The sequence below is a fragment of the Melospiza georgiana genome, chromosome 18, assembly GCF_028018845.1.
Source record: "Melospiza georgiana isolate bMelGeo1 chromosome 18, bMelGeo1.pri, whole genome shotgun sequence".
Classification (NCBI taxonomy): domain Eukaryota; kingdom Metazoa; phylum Chordata; class Aves; order Passeriformes; family Passerellidae; genus Melospiza; species Melospiza georgiana.
The window spans coordinates 2,763,363-2,781,797 of NC_080447.1; the positions used below are offsets into that span (position 1 = coordinate 2,763,363).

Consider the following 18,435-nt stretch of genomic DNA (forward strand, 5'->3'; position numbering starts at 1 on the left):
AGTCAGAGCCCAAGATCTTAGGGTCTTTATCTGACTACTGGTACCAACTGCTTGCAACACCAACTGTGTGTCTGGGCTGCTGCATTTAACAGTTTACACAATTTGATTGAAGGGGATTTGTTGGCTTTTATATTCACTTGGCTTTGAGCACCTCTAGTGATCACATTGACTCACAAAGTCCAGGTCCTCCCTTTCTCTGAACCTTTTCTGGTGTTACTGAGCCCTAGGATCTATTCCAAACCCCCAGCATCCTGGCTGCCTTTCTCCAGCAGCACAGTGGGTAAACCACAGCATTACCATTTTGTTTTATTCTTTATGTGCCTGCTGCAGCTGAGCACTAAGTTGTGTCCCAGCTCAGAGTGCCCTTCCAAGGGCACTCCAGTCTGTGCATGGGAATGCTCAGTTTGGATTACACAGTGCTCGAGCTGCTGTGGTCCCATCCTAGCCCAAGGTCCCCAGTAATGGTAGAGCACCAGACTTCACTCCTAGGAGAGTGCTTTCAGATTCCTCCTCCAACAACCACAATCTCACAGCTTGATAAAGACCACTCAAACAGAATAATGGTTCCACTTGATCAACTAACTCTGGGTTTGGTTGCATGTCATTTATTTCAACTTGTACAGTGAAGCTTGAACACCTGTGTGGAAAAACACTTAGTTGTTGGTTTATTCTTTCTTCTTAGGTAATATAATTTAAAAGTGGTAAATACACAGTATTTAAACTTGATACACCTGATAAAGTTAAATGCATAATAAAGGGGTAGGAGTGAAACACAAGCCTTGGTCATTAAACAAACAGTATAAAAATCAGGAATAGTTCAGGACCTTAGAAAAGAAACAGATCAATTGCCTGATAGGTAAGAGGGGACCACCATGGAAAACTACTCAGATAAGAGGCCTGGTTTCCCCTTAGCACTTTCCTGTGTGCTTTCAGAGCCAAAAAGGCTTAGTACCCAGCAATAAGCCCACAGTCAGCACCGGGCTTGCTTGGAAGGAAGGGAGTTGGGGAAATCAAGCTATCGCCCAGTTCCAAGGCACAAGCAAAATGTTCACTTCACTATAAGGAGAAAGCCAGCATTACTACTAAGGAACAGCAGCTGGGGAACTGAGCAGGTTTATATACACAGTACAGCTTCTCTAACAGGTCATGCATTTAGAGAGATCTCCCTCACACGGCCACGCTTTATGCTTTCAACAGAGCTGACCAACCAGAAAAATCCATATTGCATTTCTTTCCAAATGTGCATTTGGCTGCAGCCCCAGCAGAGCCTGCACTGAGGGACACTCAGTTTGGAGAGCACCTTGGGGAAGTGCTGAGTTTAGCATCCTTTAGAACCAAGGCCATGCAGGCAGGCAGACACTGAGCAGTGGGAGTATCTGAGGCCCAGAGACTGGCTGGGCTCTGGGGAGCTGGTACAGCTGTTGAGAAGCTGTGTTAAACCTGGCAGACCTGTTGGGTCAATGTAAACTGTCTCACCTGACAAATCACAACCAGGAATGGGCAGCACAGAGATCTCTACAACACACCTCTAGCAAACACACCACACACACTACTATGCGCTACCTAAAAAGAATTGGATCCCCTAGCTTTTTACAATTTTTTGGCAGATCAAGTCCATTTGCAGGGTTAGAGAACCAGGCTGCCCACTCACACACATTTCCACGATGAAAAGTCCTGTGTAGGGGGAGCAGGCAGCTGCAATAGTGCTGGCTCCCAAGTTACCTGTTTGGTTTTCCCATAGCTGAAGCTGCAGGGCTTTGCAATAGCCTCGGACTGAAATGGGAGGAAAACAGTGCATGTCTTATGGCTCCAAACTCCATAGTATTGCTCCTAAACCACCAACTGTCCTCACTGGCTTTGGAAAGAGGCCAGCAGCACAATGCTTCCATAATAAATTGCAATTTAGGGGGAACATCGCTTCAGGTGATCAAAAGGCGTAAGGGACAGTTTGGGTAGGCATCTGCACCCTTGCTAATGCTGTCCTGGCTCTAACAAAAACCAGTCTTAACCAGGAATTACCAGGCCAAGTCTGACTGCAGCGGGGCCAAGGACCTTGGCATGCTGCTACTTGTGCTGTCCAGGATAAAATAAAGGAAGACAAGGGAATGGTCACTTTCTAAAGGCAGGGCATCCAAGGCCAGGGTTAACAGGCAGAGACCTTACCATTAATCAAGACATTTGGCAGTCTCCTAGTGCCTTCTTCCTGAGGGCAAAGAATTACACCTTAACAGTCCCTCACAAGCTTGGGAGACTCAAATCCTCCTTCTCAGTCAGGTACATCAAATGCCTCTTTCAAGGTCACACAACCACATCAGACTGAGAAAGGAAAAAAATCAGACCTTTTTCCCCCTAGCCCCATGCTCCAGCCACAAAGCAACTGTACTTACCATGACCCCTTTGCTCAGGCAAACCCTGGCTCCTCGTTCTCCAGCTTTGTCCAAGCACAGAGAACTTGGGAAAGTGAGTCTGGATGCCAGAGTCTCTCCCACCACATGGCAGATTATTATTTTGTACAAGCACCACAAATAATCAGAGTAATCTGACTGAAGGTGAAAGAGCTCTTGGTAAGAAACAATCCATTAACTAGATATACACTTAATTTACTAACAAGCCTCTGATCCACAGGCATTCACAAATTACTGGTAACAAACTTGCAAAAAATACATAGCATTGGCCCCAGAATCCAGATTAAGAGTTTGGAAAACAAATGTTTCTTTGAAAATTACTAGCTAATCATTAAGATCTTAAATTCTAAGCAAGCCCTAAGTCTATACTTAAAAACCAGCATAAGTTGTATTATTTTTAATTGTAGTAAACCATGTAATGTACATGGAAGTGAAGGATTTTACCCTGAATTTTATATTTTATAGTATATCTACCTAGATCAAGTAAAATATTTAGAAACAAACTGTTAGTGCTTCTTCTGTTGTTTAAAACATTCTAAACACCACCTTTCACTCATATGTCTGCAGCAAAAATAGTTCAAACTGAACTTAAGCCCTTAAATACCTTTTCCTTTCATACACTGAATACCTAACTTACCAAGTCCTGGTCACACCAAGGCCTCTGGAAAGGTGTTAATTACCTGAGAAGGTAATTAACCTCACTTTTTGAACGTCCTGAAGATGCTGTTTCATACAACTTGGCTCACAAAGGTAGGCATTCTTTGAAAAGCTGAACAGGTGGGTTTTTGCTTTGTTCCCATGCAGTTAAAAAGGTGTCAATTAAAAACAAACCAGAACTACAAGAAATAGATGCAACAACATTCCTGGTAGGTCGTGAACTCTCAAAGTGCACACGTGTGCTTGGTTTTACTGCTGTGTATGCCACTTGGCAAAAGTTTCACCCTTCTGCACGTGCCCACAGCCCCGCCATGGGCATCGTGCCCCTGGGACGCTGGCATCAGTCCCTGCAAATTATTTGGCATTAAAATCAGCTCAAAGCAGTTCCAAATGCACTTTCCTTTGGCTGCTGTGGGTTTTGTTTTGCAAAGCCCTCTTGCTGCTCACCACCACCGCTCACCTCTCCGCTGTCCGCCAGCGCCTCGCCCACCAGAAGTCAGCAGTCCAAGTGCTCGGAGATGCTCCACGTTTATGGCAAATAATCAGATGTCTGATAAGGTGTGATAACATGCTGCTATGTGAGCTCTACATCCAGCATTGTACTGAGATAGCGCCATGTCATGCTGTGTTTGCTCTGGGCTCTGGTCACCTCGTCCCCAGCGCACGCTTGGTGCCGTGCCCTGGAATGAGCTGCTCGGCAGAACCGTGAAGTCCACGCTCAAGAAAGAAGTTCCTCCTCTCCCACGTTGGGCAAGTCGTTGCATTTCAGGTTATCTTCACTGCCTTGTTTCCTGTTTTCAAAGGAAATAAAGCAGCTGCTGAGTGACTCAGAAAAAGGGAAAGGAGGCCATGAGACACCAGTTCTGCCCCTTCCCTGCCATGGGATCTTTGGGACACTGACCATGTGTCATCTCTCCCCATGTAACAGACTGGAAGTGCCATAAAAAGATATTTCTCATCCCATCAGAACAGCAGGATATTCCATGTCACAAAAATCCCATAAAGCAGTTACAGATCAGACAGGTGGGGTGTGAATGTTGCAGTCATGGCCCTTTTATAAGTTTCAAAACCCAACTATTTAATTTCTCCCCCAGAGCATCAGAAAAAGCTGCTTTTAGGGTCTTTTGGGGCCGAGGTGAGGTGATGACACTTACGGCAGCAGGTTCCCAGAGGAGGACAATGGCCTCTCCTCCCTCTTGCTCCCCTCAAACGGGTTCCCAAAGGATCGCTTCCGGATCATGGTTTTAACCAGGATCTGCAAAACCAGAATGCAGTTCATTGGGGTGCTTTCCCTTCTTTCAAGAGCAACAGGAACATCCAACTTGCATGCCCAAGTAATTAAAAAACTAGTGAAAACAAGTCAAAGTTCTCCATCAACAGAAATCAGAAGGAAGCATCTTTGCAAGTCTCCAGCTGCTTAATACAGGGGCTGTATCCTCATCTGAAACCCTTGCAGGTGAGAGCCACACCAGGTGTAAGAGGCTGGAAAGAAGAGCAAAGCCAAGTCTGGGAGGTTTCTTTCCTCTCCAGAAGTAGATTTTACTGATTGCTGCATCCAGTACCTGTAAATTCCCAGTCCTCCATTATTACCTGGCAAAATAATTCTCTAGAAAGGGAGAAGGGAAGGAACTGGCACAAATTTACCTTAATGTTCATCTGAAACCAAACTGAAAGCTGGCCATTTGTCCAGCTTTGGCTGCAAAACACAAAGTTACCAATCAGAGATCGGCGGGAACAGAGATGTGTCAGGATTCTTCCCTGGCATCCCCCAGCTTGTTGTGCTGGTGGGGGCAGACATCAAGGTGAGCAGCACTGAACCCTGCCTCAGCAGGGACATCCCTGAGAGCCCTGACTTCATTTGATGTTGCTTCTCATCCCTCTGTGCCTCGTTTATCTGCTCACCAGGGCACACAGGGAGCTGTTCTGTGTCTGAAGGCGAGGGTGTTCTAAGAGCCAAAGCCATGTGAGTGCATCTCACACTGGAGCGTCAACGCCTGCACTTGGCTGCACAAAGATCAGCACCAGAGGGTAATTCTGAAGATCAAATGCAAATTTGAAAATACCACATTTGCCTGGAGGTAGTGTGTTATCTAAGAGTCAAAGAGGTGCAGTAAAATCTGATTTGCCTTGAGCTGTGCTGAACACACCTGGATTTCAACAGGGCTGGGAGCACTGAGCCCACTGATCAAGTCCCCTCTGAACAGAAAAAAGGGGGCAAACCCCTCATCAATGGTGATCTCTTTTGACAACATCTGCTTTTTCAGCCTGAGCAACACAAGGTGTATTTGCATGTTCACACAGCTGTGGTCAGTGAGATTTCTGCAGGGCATCCAAAAGGGAGAGAGCTCCAGAAATGAGGCCAGATGTGGGTACAGCTATGAGATGGAAAAGGGGCTTCAAAGGGAAACCTGTTCTTCAAAAAAATCCCAGCCTGGGTTCCTACAGGCAGATAACACCAGGCCAGGAACTGTGAATGGTCGCTCTCTCCTAACACAAGGGCTGGCGGCACCCAAAGAAATCATTAGGTTCAAAACCACAAAGGATTTCACTTTCTACACAGGACAGGGTTACAATGTGGTTCTCACCACTACAGTGGGTTGCAGAGAATAAAAATATGAGCTTGAAAAGAGATGAGATGAAGTCACCAAGAATAGCTCCAGGCGGGGGCTGATGCACATCGTGGCCCAGATAAAAAATCTCCATCCCAGGAACCTCCCACAGCCCCTCTGGCTGGACAGGCAGAACAGGGCAGGAGCTCCTTGTGCCTGGCCAAAACATCTGCTCCTGGCCACAGGCAGGTTCTGGACCAGATGCTGTTTTGCCCTGAGCAAATACAGTGATATTTAGGCAGCCAGCTCAAGCATGAAGACCATCAACCCACTGACAGTTATCTTTGAAACTGCTCTAAAATATTCCCCTGCACTGTGGGGTATGGCCATGTCCAGTGAGCTGCTGAGACCCTGAGACACCCAAGTGTCTTGCAGCACTTGTTTCCAAGAGAGGGAAGGTCTTTGCTCTGATCCTGCCCAATGCTTTTGCCCTTCAGCAGTGAACTCCAGCTGCTCAGGGCCCCCGCACTGTGCATCCACAGGCCATCAGCTCCTTTGTACTCACCACGGTGGCCAGGCTGGGGATGTGCTTGACTGAATTCTCCACTTCTTCCTCTGTCACCTCGACGAGGGTGCAGTTCTCATCCTCTGTGGGCAGCAGCTCCGCTCCATTCTTGGTGACCCAAGGGTGCAACTTCAATTAATAACACAGCCTGTCAGGAACGATTTCCCTTTTTTCATATCTCAAACAACAACACAAGCCTGGCAAACGCACCTCCTTGTCCAAGCTATGGCCCCTACGTGCTCCTGAAATGCCAGGGAGCAGGGCAGGGCTGTGCCATGTCACTGCTGAGCCAGCTCACCTGGGTGCCAGCAGGAACTGCACAGCCTGGAGCAGAAAATGCCGTGGTGTGGCTCATCCAGAGCCAGCTACACAACCAAGCCATAACCTGGGTCACCTACAGCACTGGGCATCTCTGGGCTTTAGGGAAGGAGACCTATCTTCACTCTCATCTTATGGATGAGACAGCACCAGGAGGCAGGAGAGGTTTATTCCAGTCCACACATATGAGCAGCAGTGATGGGGAGACCCACCGAGCCCTCGTCCTGGAGCTGGTTTAATCCATGCCTGCAGGCAGAACCCCTGTTTTTCCTGGCCCACACACCTGGTGACTTGGTAGGCTGCAGGAGGAGCACAAAAGGTTCCAGAATTCCCCCGCAATCCTTTCCCCCTACCTTGCTCTCCATTCTCTCAGCTTCTCGCCCCTTCCAGGCTCCCGCAGGGGCGAAGGACCAGAAATCTCCTGCGAAAGGCTGTTGCACAGTACTTTCCTGGTAGCAGAGGAAATACTGTGCTCAGGGGATTTCCTTTTGCCTGCCACTCCTATAGGCACCAAAGGTCCCAAAGCTGAGCAGGTCCCGGAGCAGGGGAAGGAGCTGGGACTTACCTGCCCAGGGGCCCTGGGCACAGGGGGAGGACCTAGCCTGGCGCGATCAAACTGACTCCCAAAAAAAGCCGAGCAAGGAGAACCCAACAGAAGTGAAGGCGCAGCCAGCACCAGGAAGCTGGGTCAGTACCTTGATTTCTGGGACCGAAATCCTAGATTCAGGATTTTTATCCAACATCCGTGTAATCAAATCTTTCAAGAAGTCCGTAATTTCTGGCCTGTGGAAGGAAGAAGGGAGAGATGAGATGGGGAAAGGGATGGGTGCTGCCTCTGCTCTTCACCCCAGTGCCAGCTATGGACCTTCTGGGCAGAGGGGCTGGACTCCAGCCCCAACAGGGAGGCAGCTTTGGGTTCTTGTACACCCCCTCCTCTCCAAACCCCCAGAAAAAGCAAAATATTCCCCTTTGAGGCAATGTGAAGTGTGATCCCACATTTACAGGGCAGGGAGACACCAACTCAAAGCCTGAATTTTGCAAAACCACAGAAGAGCAGGGCCAGCCCTACCCAGGCAGTGCTTGAGAAACAACTCAAATGAGCTGTAAAATAAGGATGGATGGGTTGTTTTTGTTTTTGAGTACTTACTGGTCTGGGAACTCCAACGTTTGGGTCTTGATTTTATTGTGTAAACTCAAGATCCTTTCATCCATAAAAGGGCACTACCACAAAGAAAAAGAGCAATGAGGAAAGCAACAACTTCTCTTTAGAGGAAAGCGTGAGGCAGCCAGAGGAGCATCAGGATCTCATAGGGTATGAAGGAGAGCAAAGATCCAGTTACAGGGAAATTCCAGAAGATTTCCAATTATATCAATGTCTATTTTTAAACTCAATGAAAAAAACATTTAACCAAAAATTACCAATTACTAAAAGAACTCCTTTCCTAAAAAAATTGCCCAAAACTAGAATTTTTTCCACTGGGGAAGAAGAGAAGCCCAGTCCTTTTGGCTGCACCCATCCTAGTGACAGGCAAAGGTTTCCCATTTCCATCCACACATCCCCATCTCCACTCAGCTCAACAGGGACACAAGGTGCCAGTCCCACTGCTTACCTGGAACATGGGAGGCACAAACCAACCCCCCAAACACCAACAGCACCGAAAAATCCATCTCATTACCTGCCCAAACACGAAGCAGTACAGCGTGATCCCCATGGCCCACACATCCAAAGCCTGCAGAGTGAAGAAAGCACAGTTAGATCTACAACAAGATGTGTTTGTGCAAGGCCAGCCAAGACCATTCAAATTGCTATTAAATACCTTTCCAGAGAAGATTTTCCTGGTTTCTGAGAGGGTTTCTGGAGCCATGAAGGCAGGAGTGCCCACTGTGTTGGTTAAGAGGGCATCAGCTCCCTTGAACTCATTGCTCACTCCGAAGTCGGCGATCTTGACATGCCCATCTTCCCCCACGAGGAGGTTGGAAGGTTTAATATCCCGATGGATTATCTTCTGATAGTGCACTGCAGCAGAGGGACAATGACTGTCCAGCAGCAGCCCTGGTTGGCAGCAGAGGAGCCACGAGGGCTCCATGTGGCTCTTTCTGCTAACACCGCCACCAGCCCCAGCTTTAAAAGTGCAGCATGAGCCACCAGAAATGGCACCATACAGCAGCAGAAAGGCCAGCTCCAGGTATTCAGAAAAAAACCCAAAACAAGAAATCCCACCCTTTCTGCAGAGACACTTACAGTATTCAATGCCCTTGATCAGATCCTGGAAGTAGAACCGAGCCTGGTCCTCACTGAGAGGTTTCAAGGTTGGGATTTCCATCACAGGGCTATGAAGGCAACAGAGAACAGAGTTCATTCCCCACCTGGATGTGCTGAAACAGGGCCTGGAGGCTTTGTCACTGGCTGGTGACAGCACACAACCCCAGACACAGGCACACAGTACACAGGGTGTACTCAGCTGTAACCAGGCCAGGGAAATGCTACTCAAGCCTCAAGCCCCAGCCATGAACCTCCCCATCACCTCCCCATTCCCACCTTGGGTGGCCAAGCTCTGCCACCCACAGACCCACTGGATGCTCAGGTGTTAGGATTAAATCTGGAATTCAGTACTCACCCCTGCTTCACCAGCTCAAACACTGCAACACAAAAGAGAAGGTGATTACAGATTGCTTACAGGGTATGGCTCCTGTGAGCACAGCCTCAGGACAAAAGCAATTATTTTAATGACAAAAATTCTAAAAATAATATGTTATTTTTAAAAAGGAGATGCTGTCTTATGCAAGGCACGTGGCATTTGGGTTGCTCCCGTTTTCAGTTAAGGGGATGCTGCCAACTATCTTCTCAGTGTTGCAGCTTCAGCATCATGAAGTGCCCTCCATGGCACACAAAACCCCTCACTTTGCCACCAAAAAAGGCTGAGCCCACACCCTGGGCAAACCTCAGTGCTTGGCCATGAAGGCATCACATGTTCCTCCACTAGTACAGGCTGAACATAAATGATAGAAAAACAAGCCTTCTTCAAAAGTTGTGAATTACCTGAAGCAACAACTGCAGTCTGCCAGGCAGGTTGGGATTTGGCTCATTGGTACCTTAGATAATTAATTCGTGCCTTTTCCCAAAACCAGAGAAATAGAACTGCTTTCTATCATTCCAGCTTCAAAGCTGAGAACATCAATGCTGGTGCCTCTCATGGCAAAGCATGCCCTGGTGTCGAATTAATGCCAATAAAGTGCTATAAAGCCCTCTTATCTCTGTTCACAACCCAGATTGCCTCTCATTTCCTCCTCCAGCACATCAGGCTATACCCACAGTGGAGGAGAGACCCACCCCTGCACACAGAGCTGCTCCAAAACACAGTGGGAACCTTTTGCCCCCTCCCTCTGACAACCCAGGGCAGTGGGCAGTTACCCATGTACAGGTGATCCTCACTGGGGTCATCCAGGACCTGCCAAAAGAAGCAAAAAGGCAATTAAACGGTGCCAAGAAAGCCTTGCAAATTAAGCATTGTGATATTTTATTTAGCAGCCATCTCAGTTCTGCACCATCTGCACCATCAGCACGGTCTGCTCATCTCTGAGCTTCTACCCACAAGAGTAGGGAAAAAAAGAGGACAGAGATGTAGCTGTACTTCAAGGAAGCAAATATTTAAAACACACAGGAAGCATCATCTGACTCATGAGCCAAATAAACTCCAGCCTGCACATCCTTAATTCTTGATTTTTGGACTGTTTCATACAGGCAGTGGGTGTAGGGCAAGGCAGCTGCACTGTTGAACTCACAAAAACACCAGTTCTTCCCCAAAACCTGTCTCAGCACTTGTTTCCTCCACAGAAGAAACAATTTCCCTTTCTGAGAAGGGAAGAAAAAATCTTTTGGGAGGTGAGAATAAAAAACCTTCTAAATCAAGGAAAACACAAAATTCTTCCAAAGGCAGGACCTGCCCTTGCTCCCTTCTGGGGTCACTCCCCTTCACCCAGCCCATCCCTGCAGCATTCAGGCTCCGTCACGCTCAAGGAGGAGTTTTGGAGAAGGGCCAGCACTCACCTCCACCAGCTTCACCACGTTGGGGTGGTCCAGCTTCTTGAGGATGGCAATCTCCTGGTAGACCTGCTCGATGGGCCCTCTGGGCTGCAGGCAGCCCTCGGGAGCAGCCTTGGCCCCGCGGGGCGGCGGCCGGCCTGAGGAAAGGCAAAGATGGGTCCAGATGGGAACAATCTCCAGGATCCCCAAAACAGCCCCAGCCTAAAGGCTTTCTGCCACTTACGGGGGAAGCCCGCCTGTCTCATCAGCTTCTTTTTTGAGAGAACCTTCATTGCCTGCAAAAGGGAAACAAATGTGGAATTTGGGCAAGTCAAGGATAAAGTGTGGCTGGTGGGATGGGGCAGGGAGTCAGCAGAAGGGATCCATCCCCCTCCCACCTGCCCTGCTGCAGGCTCTGGGGCTGTGTGCTACTCACATAGTAGGTGTTATCATCCTCGTTGTAGGCCAGCTTCACCACCCCATAGGAGCCCTGGAGGGGGCACAGCCATACGGCACAATTAGGGACAATCCAGAAAACCCACATCACCAACCCAGGCTCTGGGCTCCTCCACAAACCCCACAGGGATCACAGAGCTGGTGGGAGATCTGGGATGAGCAGGGGGTGTACAGTCTGACATCACACTGACAGCAAAGAAAAGCTTTATATGCCCCATTGTGTAGGAGGGAGGGGGAAGGGGGAAAATTAGTAATTATTTTAAAAATATACAATTCAATTGGCACCACTCAGAACAGCGAGCAACAAAGAGCTGCCATGGTGAGTGGCTGGACTTGCTCCTATTCTGGAGCACTCTCATGACTGGAAAGTGAAAGCAAGCCCGACACCCTCCCAACCCAAAACCCCTCATCCCACCCCAAACCCAATATTCACCTTCCCAATCTCATCCTTCAGCTTGTACTGGTTGAGCTGCACACAGTCCTGTGGGGAGAGAGCAGGGAAGTTTGGCATGAGCCACAAAACTGCTCACATTTGCTCTTGTCCTTTAAATCTCCTGCAAAACTTTCTCTGCAAACTCACACCCTGTCCTGCTCTGCCCAAGCACTCCAGTGGGGCAGCTTTGATTCATGAGCCACAAAACCACCCACCGAGGCACACTTTGGTGTGTTTAAACAGGGCTAATTGCAAACGTTAATGGCTGGGCAGGGATCCTGTCCCGTCCACTCATGTGGAACCAGAGGGACAGGGAGAGCCCTGAGGGGTTTAATGCTGGCGACGTGGTGCCGAGTAATTTTATTTATTCTGGGCAAAGCAGCAACTTGCTGTCTGTTTTCTGTCAGGCTGGGGGAGGCAGGCCTGTTTTCTCTTTAGATCTCAGTGAACTTCTCTGTTTTTTTATTTTTAAGGAGTAAAGAAAGAAATTTGTGCTACACTCCTGGCTTCCATCAAACACAGCTGTGAGAGCTGCAGCATCAGCAAAAGGCACAAAAACCGGTGAGTTGGGGTGTCACCTCCCTGAGGGCTGTCCCCATGGCCCAGGATATCCCTGGGCCCCCTGCCACACACCTGCAGATGGGCTGTGGGGGTTTATCCCCAAAAAAAACGAGCGAGAAGAAATGCCACTGTGGGAAAATCTAGGCAGACGGGGCAGGAGAACTGCAGGAGCAGAGTTCATCCCCCTCACCTGTAACACTCATGCCCCTCATTCTAACGCTCATTCTCCTCACCTGTAACATTCATCCCCCTCACCTGTAGCATTCATCCCCCTCACCTGTAGCATTCATCCCCCTCACCTGTAGCGTTCATCCCCCTCACCTGTAGCGTTTATCCCCCTCACCTGCAATCCTGTGATGGACACGCGGTTGGACTCCACCGTTGGCCGCCGCGGCAGCCGTGGGGAGGAGTGCGGGGAGGTCACGGGGGAGTAGGGGAGGGAGGGGTAGATGAAGCGTTCCTTGGCGCCGTCGCCGTGCCCGGGCGAGCGGACGGGCTGCGGCCGCTCCTGCAGGGACAGCTTGCGGCCGGAGAGGTGCAGCTTGCGGCCGTCCCCAAAGGCCTCGGTGCCGGGCACGTCCATCTCCTCCTCGCTCGCGCTGCCCGCGGCCTCGTGCTCGGTGACCACGATGAGCGAGGCCATGCTGCTGCTGCTGCTGCCGCGGCCGGGGCTCAGCGCCGGGGGGTCCCGCAGGGCCGCGGGGGCTCGGCGGCCGCAGCCTCCGGCGCTGCACAGGGGCTGTGGGGCGGGCGAGCTGCTGGGGACACGTGGCGGCGTGGAGGGACCGATGGCCTCATCCTGGCCATGCTGTGCTGGGGAGATGTGCCTGCAAACACAGGAGAGAGTCAGCCAGACTATCTGGAAAGCGGGATTTCCTGCTGGTCATTGTGCTACAAATTGATTTATTCATTCCATAGGGAATGGTGAAGCCAAGGGCAGCAGTGCAGGATGGCACAAGGATGCACAATCACCCCGCCATGGGACAGACCCCAGGCTAGAGCCAGCCTCAACCCCAAGGCTGCCGCCTCTGGTCCTTCCACCCTTTTTAACTAAACACCTCCAGGGAGTAAAAACTCCATCATCTCCATTATGGAAATACTCCAAAGGGGTTATTTTAAAGGGGCAGGATAAAGAACTGCGCTATACCGGCATAAATACCACTGAGTTCTCTACTTTACTGTTCACGTCTTTGCCAAGTCCCCCCAGACAAAGCAGTTCAGGGACAAAAGGACCCACTTACCAAGCATGGGGTGCAGGACCAGCCCCCTGGCTCACTGCTTCCTCCCACAGCCCATCATTGCTGGTGATTTCTGTTCCTTCGCCTGTGGCTTTTTGTGCAGAACTCAGGTACCCAAACCTTGGGATAAATGAGAAAACTGTTAGCAACAAAAAAAAAAAAAAAATTCATCAAATAATTAAGTGATAATTAAAAAAGAGGAGAAAATTATGTTAATTTACACATGCCAGGCACTCCACAGCACCTGGGGCTGTTCAGTGGTTGGTTGGCTGTAAACCATTGCTCTTCCCTGCCCCAACACTGGTGCTGTTTTTAATTTCTAGGTTAACAAGTTGCCACAGAAGGAAGTGAAAAAAAATATCCTGAACCAACCAGCCCAGGAGCAGGAACAGGGTTTGAGGCGTTTTTCTGCCTGGTTCCCACACCTCGACGAGGCGGCCGGTTAAAATTAGCTCCACTCATCTCCATTGAAGTTTCCGTGCTGCACCCGCAGCACAACCACTCTGAATCAGCCCAGCAGAAATTATGGGTCAAGTACAGAAATCAAATCGTCTCCCCCGTCCTCGAGGCTTCACAATGGCCTAATTGCTGTTTTCAACACTGATCTATAAACCAGAGCTTTTGTGCCCAAGTGGGATCAGCCTGGAGCTGAAGCCAACGCAGCATCGCTCGCTGCTCCGAGGCACGGAGAAGCACAGGGATGGGGAGGCTATAAATAAGCCAACGAACAGCAACAAGGACAAACTATTCCAGAAACACTGAGTTTCATGGGGCTGAATCCACTCCTGGACGGGGCTTTGCTGGATGAGAGAGCCAGGAGCCACCAGCCAAGTCAAATTCCCCCTGCAGTGCTGCTGGCAGCCCTCGGCAGCGTGTTTTAATGCACTCCCAAATGGATTAAAGCAAACAGGCAGCCCCCTCATTCATCCTGAATTCACAGGGATGCATCTCGAGGCCATTTGCCTGGCCTGCTTTGGGCACCCCTCCAGTGGGCACATATAAATAGCTGCCCTGAAGCCGGCGCTGATCCGGAATGCTGTGCCCTCTACCCTCACCGTGCTCTGCGGCCGCACCAAAAAAGGCAGCTCATCAGGGCAGCCTTGGGATGAAACCACCCCAGGAACATCACTGGTAGCAACACCAGTCCCCAGCAGTGCCACAGCACGGCTGGGCATCCCATCCTGCCCCCAGAACATCGCCTGCATCCCGATTTCCAAGGGTTTCTGATAAACTTTGCCAGGCTTGAGCAAAATTGAGTTATGAAGCCTCAGTCACACTTGAGAGCTGAGCTGTCCTGGCTGGCAGGAGTTAATTGGCTTGACCAGGATAAACATATCAAGTCTGATTAATTCAAGCAGGCTTCCCCAGGCTCTATAAACTAAAAGTCATCCAAGCCCCATCGCAACATTGTCTGAAGTGGGAAATCAGAGGGGTTTTCCCTGTGCATGTGTGCAAAGGGTCAGAGGATGGGGGTTTTAAGAAATTGCCGAGATGACGCCTTGCCTGAGAGAAACCCAAAAGTGGGGTCACGCTGTTGAACACAACCCTGTTATCCTTAATATGCACATGAGGAGGAGGAGGAGGAGGTGGAGAAGAGCTGTAGTCCCAGTCAGAGAGAAAAGTAAAATAGCTGAAACGAGGGCAGCAATCCCAAAAGAGAGAAAATACAGCCTGGGGGCTTTGGCTTCACCAACCCATGCGAGCCCTTGCCTGGGGAAAATCAGCACATTCTGGTCTGAACTCCAGCAGATCCTTATGTAAAAGGGAGCAGCACATGCCCACAAAATCCTCAGGAAATATAACAGCCTGGTGTATAGGAATGATTTATCGGCAGAGCTTTTGGCTGCAATCCATATATAACCCATAGCGGCTGCAGCAGGATTATCGAAGCAATCAGTCTCGCATCTAATTCAGCAAGGAGAGGGATATTAAAATGAAAAGAGGTCTGTGAAACCCTGGCAGCAGCTCTCCCTCTCGCTCAGCGTCCACGTGGCTTGAGCGGAAGCGAATGGGAGTGGAATCGGCCCCCGCGAGGGTGAGGGATTTTCACAGCCCCTCGGCAGCCCCAGCTCTGCCGAGAGCTCCCTGGGCCCTGCCTGGGCTGGATGCGGCCACCTCGGGAGGGGAACACGCTGACCCATTCCAGACGAGTGCAGAGGGTGACACCTGGCAGCCAGCACAGCCTGCAGGGATTTCAGTCAGAGCATAGGGATGCATCTGCCTGCCCTTCCCTCCCCGGAGCTGTTTCTCTGCCCAGCTGCAGGGGCTGCACACTCGCCTTCCCCACACCTGTCACTGTGGCAAGGCCAGACACAGTGTGAGGATCAGGCCCTCCTAGAGAAATAAGACTTGGTGGCAGCTCAGCAGTGACCCCTCCATCCATCCTTCCATGGGGGTCAGCTCACAAACCTCAACTTCAGCTGTTTAGAACAAAACTGAACTCAAAACACCGAAACCAGGGCTGATTTTACTCGCAGAGATCCTCCCCTGCTACTGCTGGAGGTTGGTTAAAAGCCAAGCAGGGCCAGCCTGGGGCAGTTATTGGTCTCCCTGGGCACAGTCCAGTGGCTATTTTGCTTTCCCCGGTCACGGTCAGCGGTGGAAGTGCCCGTGCCAAGAGTGGTGTCATCTGCAGCAATGGGGGCATAGATCACAGTTTCCCTTCCTACGGGTGAGCACAGACCTTGCCAGAAATATATTAGTCACTGTAGTATACAAAGACCATATGCATGCCCTACCTGACTTTTAATGGAAAAAAAATCTCTCAGCAGCTTTTCTAGAAGTCAGAGGATACCCAAATTTATGAGATACTGGAAACAGGTGCCCATGCCCCATCTAGGACAGATCCCTGTCCCCAAGCAGCAAAGCTTTTCATCATCCCCAGGGTGAATGGAAGAGCCTCCTGCACTGCCTGGCCCAGCCAACACAGAGTGGAAAGAATTGGGGGAAAAAAATGCAAAGCCAGGCTGGTAGCATTGTGGTGTCACAACACCCAGCAGCAGGTTTCAATAGGAATCACAAAAACATCTTTACCAAGGTTTTTTATGAGGATACTGCCTAATATTGCTGAAGCAATATATAATGAGCATCCCAAAAGAGCCTAAGCTCCAGAGATGGTGTTGAGCATGGACCAGGATAAGCTCAGGGCACCTCCATCACCCTGTCCAGCACTGCCAAGCAACTCCCAGCTTCCCTGGAAACATCAGCTCCAGCCCACGATGCCCACAAGAGGAAACTGAAGCAGCTCTCCACTTTGTGAACACCACTTAAAAGACATTAAGGCAGAGTTGAAAAGCAAAGGCTCCTCCAAATTACCTCCCTGGAACAGCCCGCCCTCACAGCACACTCAGGTATGGGCTTATGGGCTTTTGGGGTTTGTCTCTGCCTCAGGGGAGGGGCTGTCTCTGTGGGTGTGGGCTATTGAAGGCAGCTCTGGCGCCCACAGCTGCCACACATCCTCTCCCCAGCACGGTCCCCCTGGCCCTGAGGACAACCTGCTCCTGTCCCCAGGGGTGGTTTCTGCCCCTGCAGCATTGCAGTCAGCCCACAGCTCCATCACACCAGCTTCCCGTGGTCATCTCACTTTGCTCTTGGTCTCGACTGTTCCCTTCATGCTCCTGATGCTCTGTGCCGTGCACGTGGCTGCAGGGCTGCATCCACCTCCGAACCACGCTCTGCCACTCGCAGCAACCCAACCTGTGGCTTCTGATGACACCCGTGCCCTGTGCACAGTCGCTCCGCCAGCTCCATCCCCTCTCACTCGTCCCTTGACCTTAAAAACCCCTCCTTTCCCAGCCCCATGGCCTGTCTTTGCCCGACACCCCCGATCCTGACCCTCAGCCCTCGGACAGGAGCCCCGTGGGGTCTGAGGGACACGCGGTGTGGCCACCCGGTCCCATGGCCGATCCCCGGGGCGCCGCCGCCCGCCGGTACCGCGGCACGTGTGGGGGCCGGGATGTGCGCGGGGCCCGGCGGCCAGGGGCGGGATGGGGAAATGACAGCAGCGAGCCCGCAGCGCGGGGGTGTCCGCACAGGCCGCCAGGGAGCCCCGTCCGGGGGCGATGCCGTTCGCCGCCCGCAGCGCAGCCCCAGCCCCGCTCCATCCCCGCCTCGGCCGCCCCCGCCCGCCCGCTCCCTCCGGGCGCGGCTTTGTCTCCGCCACCGCGGGCGCGTCCCCGGCCGGGCCCGCCCGGCCTCCCCGCCCGTTCCCGCAGCACCGACCTGGCGGGGAGCGACCCCGGGACCCCGCAGCCCCCGCCGCGCTGGGCCGGAGCGCCGCTGCCCGGCGCCGCCTTCGCTTTCGGTTCCGCTCCGGCGGCGGCAGCGGGAAGGAGGGAGGGAAGGAGGGAGGGAGCGATGGAAGGAGGGAGGGAGGGAGAGAGGGAGGCCCCGCTCCGCCCCGGGGAAGGGCAGGTTTCCCCCCGGGCAGCCGCATCCTGCCCGCCCGCCCCCGTAAGCCGCTGTTGCGGTGTGTTTTGTTCCTTTGTTTATTTACAAATTTTCCCCCAGTGTTTTATTCCTCCCCCGGGCCGCGCGTCACCTCCCCGCGGGATGCAGCGCGGAGCCCCGGCCGGTCCCGCTGCCGCCGACCCCGCTGCGGGCTCCCCGCGTCCGCCTCGGAGGGACCCGAGCCCCGGCGTGCCCCGGCGCCGCTTCCTGCCCCGGCCCCCTGCAAACCCTGGGCTGCCCGCGGCAGGTCGGCTGGGGACAAACGGGTTACCCGCGCCAGGTCCCCCGCACTCAGCGATTGCCCAAAGCATCACCTAAAGGGGCGGTTTGGAAAGCAGTTGTTTGGAAATGTCACAGAGGCCACCGCCAAAGAGTTCCCACACAAGTTACCGCTCTGTAGCGCTGAGACAGAGCTCACGGGCAAGGCTTTGGAATCTGCTATCTGCACGGCCTTTAACACCCGGCTGACACCAGCCCTCGGCAAACATACCCCTTGCTTTGTCCGGTATTTGGGGTTTGTTTTTATTTCCATCCAGCACCATTTCTACACCAAGCTCACCCCCGGTTTTCTTTACATGAAGCAACAGCTTCAGCCTTGAGCAGATGCAAATGCCACAGCTGGCCAAACCCTCTTCCTCATTTTGCTTCAAGGTTCGTTTGTGGGCACCACTTTGACACTGTAGAGCTCCCCAGAGCAGAGCCAGGCCTCCATGCCAGCTTTGTCGATAAACATTGTATTTCTGACCAGAATCTTGAAAGCCACTCTAAAAATCAGGTTAC

At 51.6% G+C, this 18,435-nt stretch overlaps 1 protein-coding gene across 1 annotated transcript; it reads right to left on the reverse strand.

Moving 5' to 3' along the window:
• Positions 1-589: 589 nt before the first annotated feature.
• Positions 590-17,545, reverse strand: CAMKK2 (calcium/calmodulin dependent protein kinase kinase 2). The gene is made up of 18 exons (XM_058036890.1): positions 17,428-17,545; positions 13,210-13,326; positions 12,312-12,795; positions 11,408-11,455; positions 10,955-11,008; positions 10,763-10,814; positions 10,543-10,676; positions 9,907-9,943; positions 9,113-9,134; positions 8,737-8,825; positions 8,312-8,511; positions 8,171-8,224; positions 7,642-7,715; positions 7,190-7,277; positions 6,848-6,943; positions 6,177-6,305; positions 4,217-4,317; positions 590-3,853 (listed from the first exon to the last, which is right to left on the reverse strand). The coding sequence occupies exons 3-18, from the start codon at positions 12,609-12,611 to the stop codon at positions 3,781-3,783; spliced, it is 1,551 nt and encodes a 516-aa protein (XP_057892873.1). The 5' UTR covers positions 12,612-12,795; positions 13,210-13,326; positions 17,428-17,545; the 3' UTR covers positions 590-3,780.
• Between the last annotated feature and the right edge of the window lie 890 nt (positions 17,546-18,435).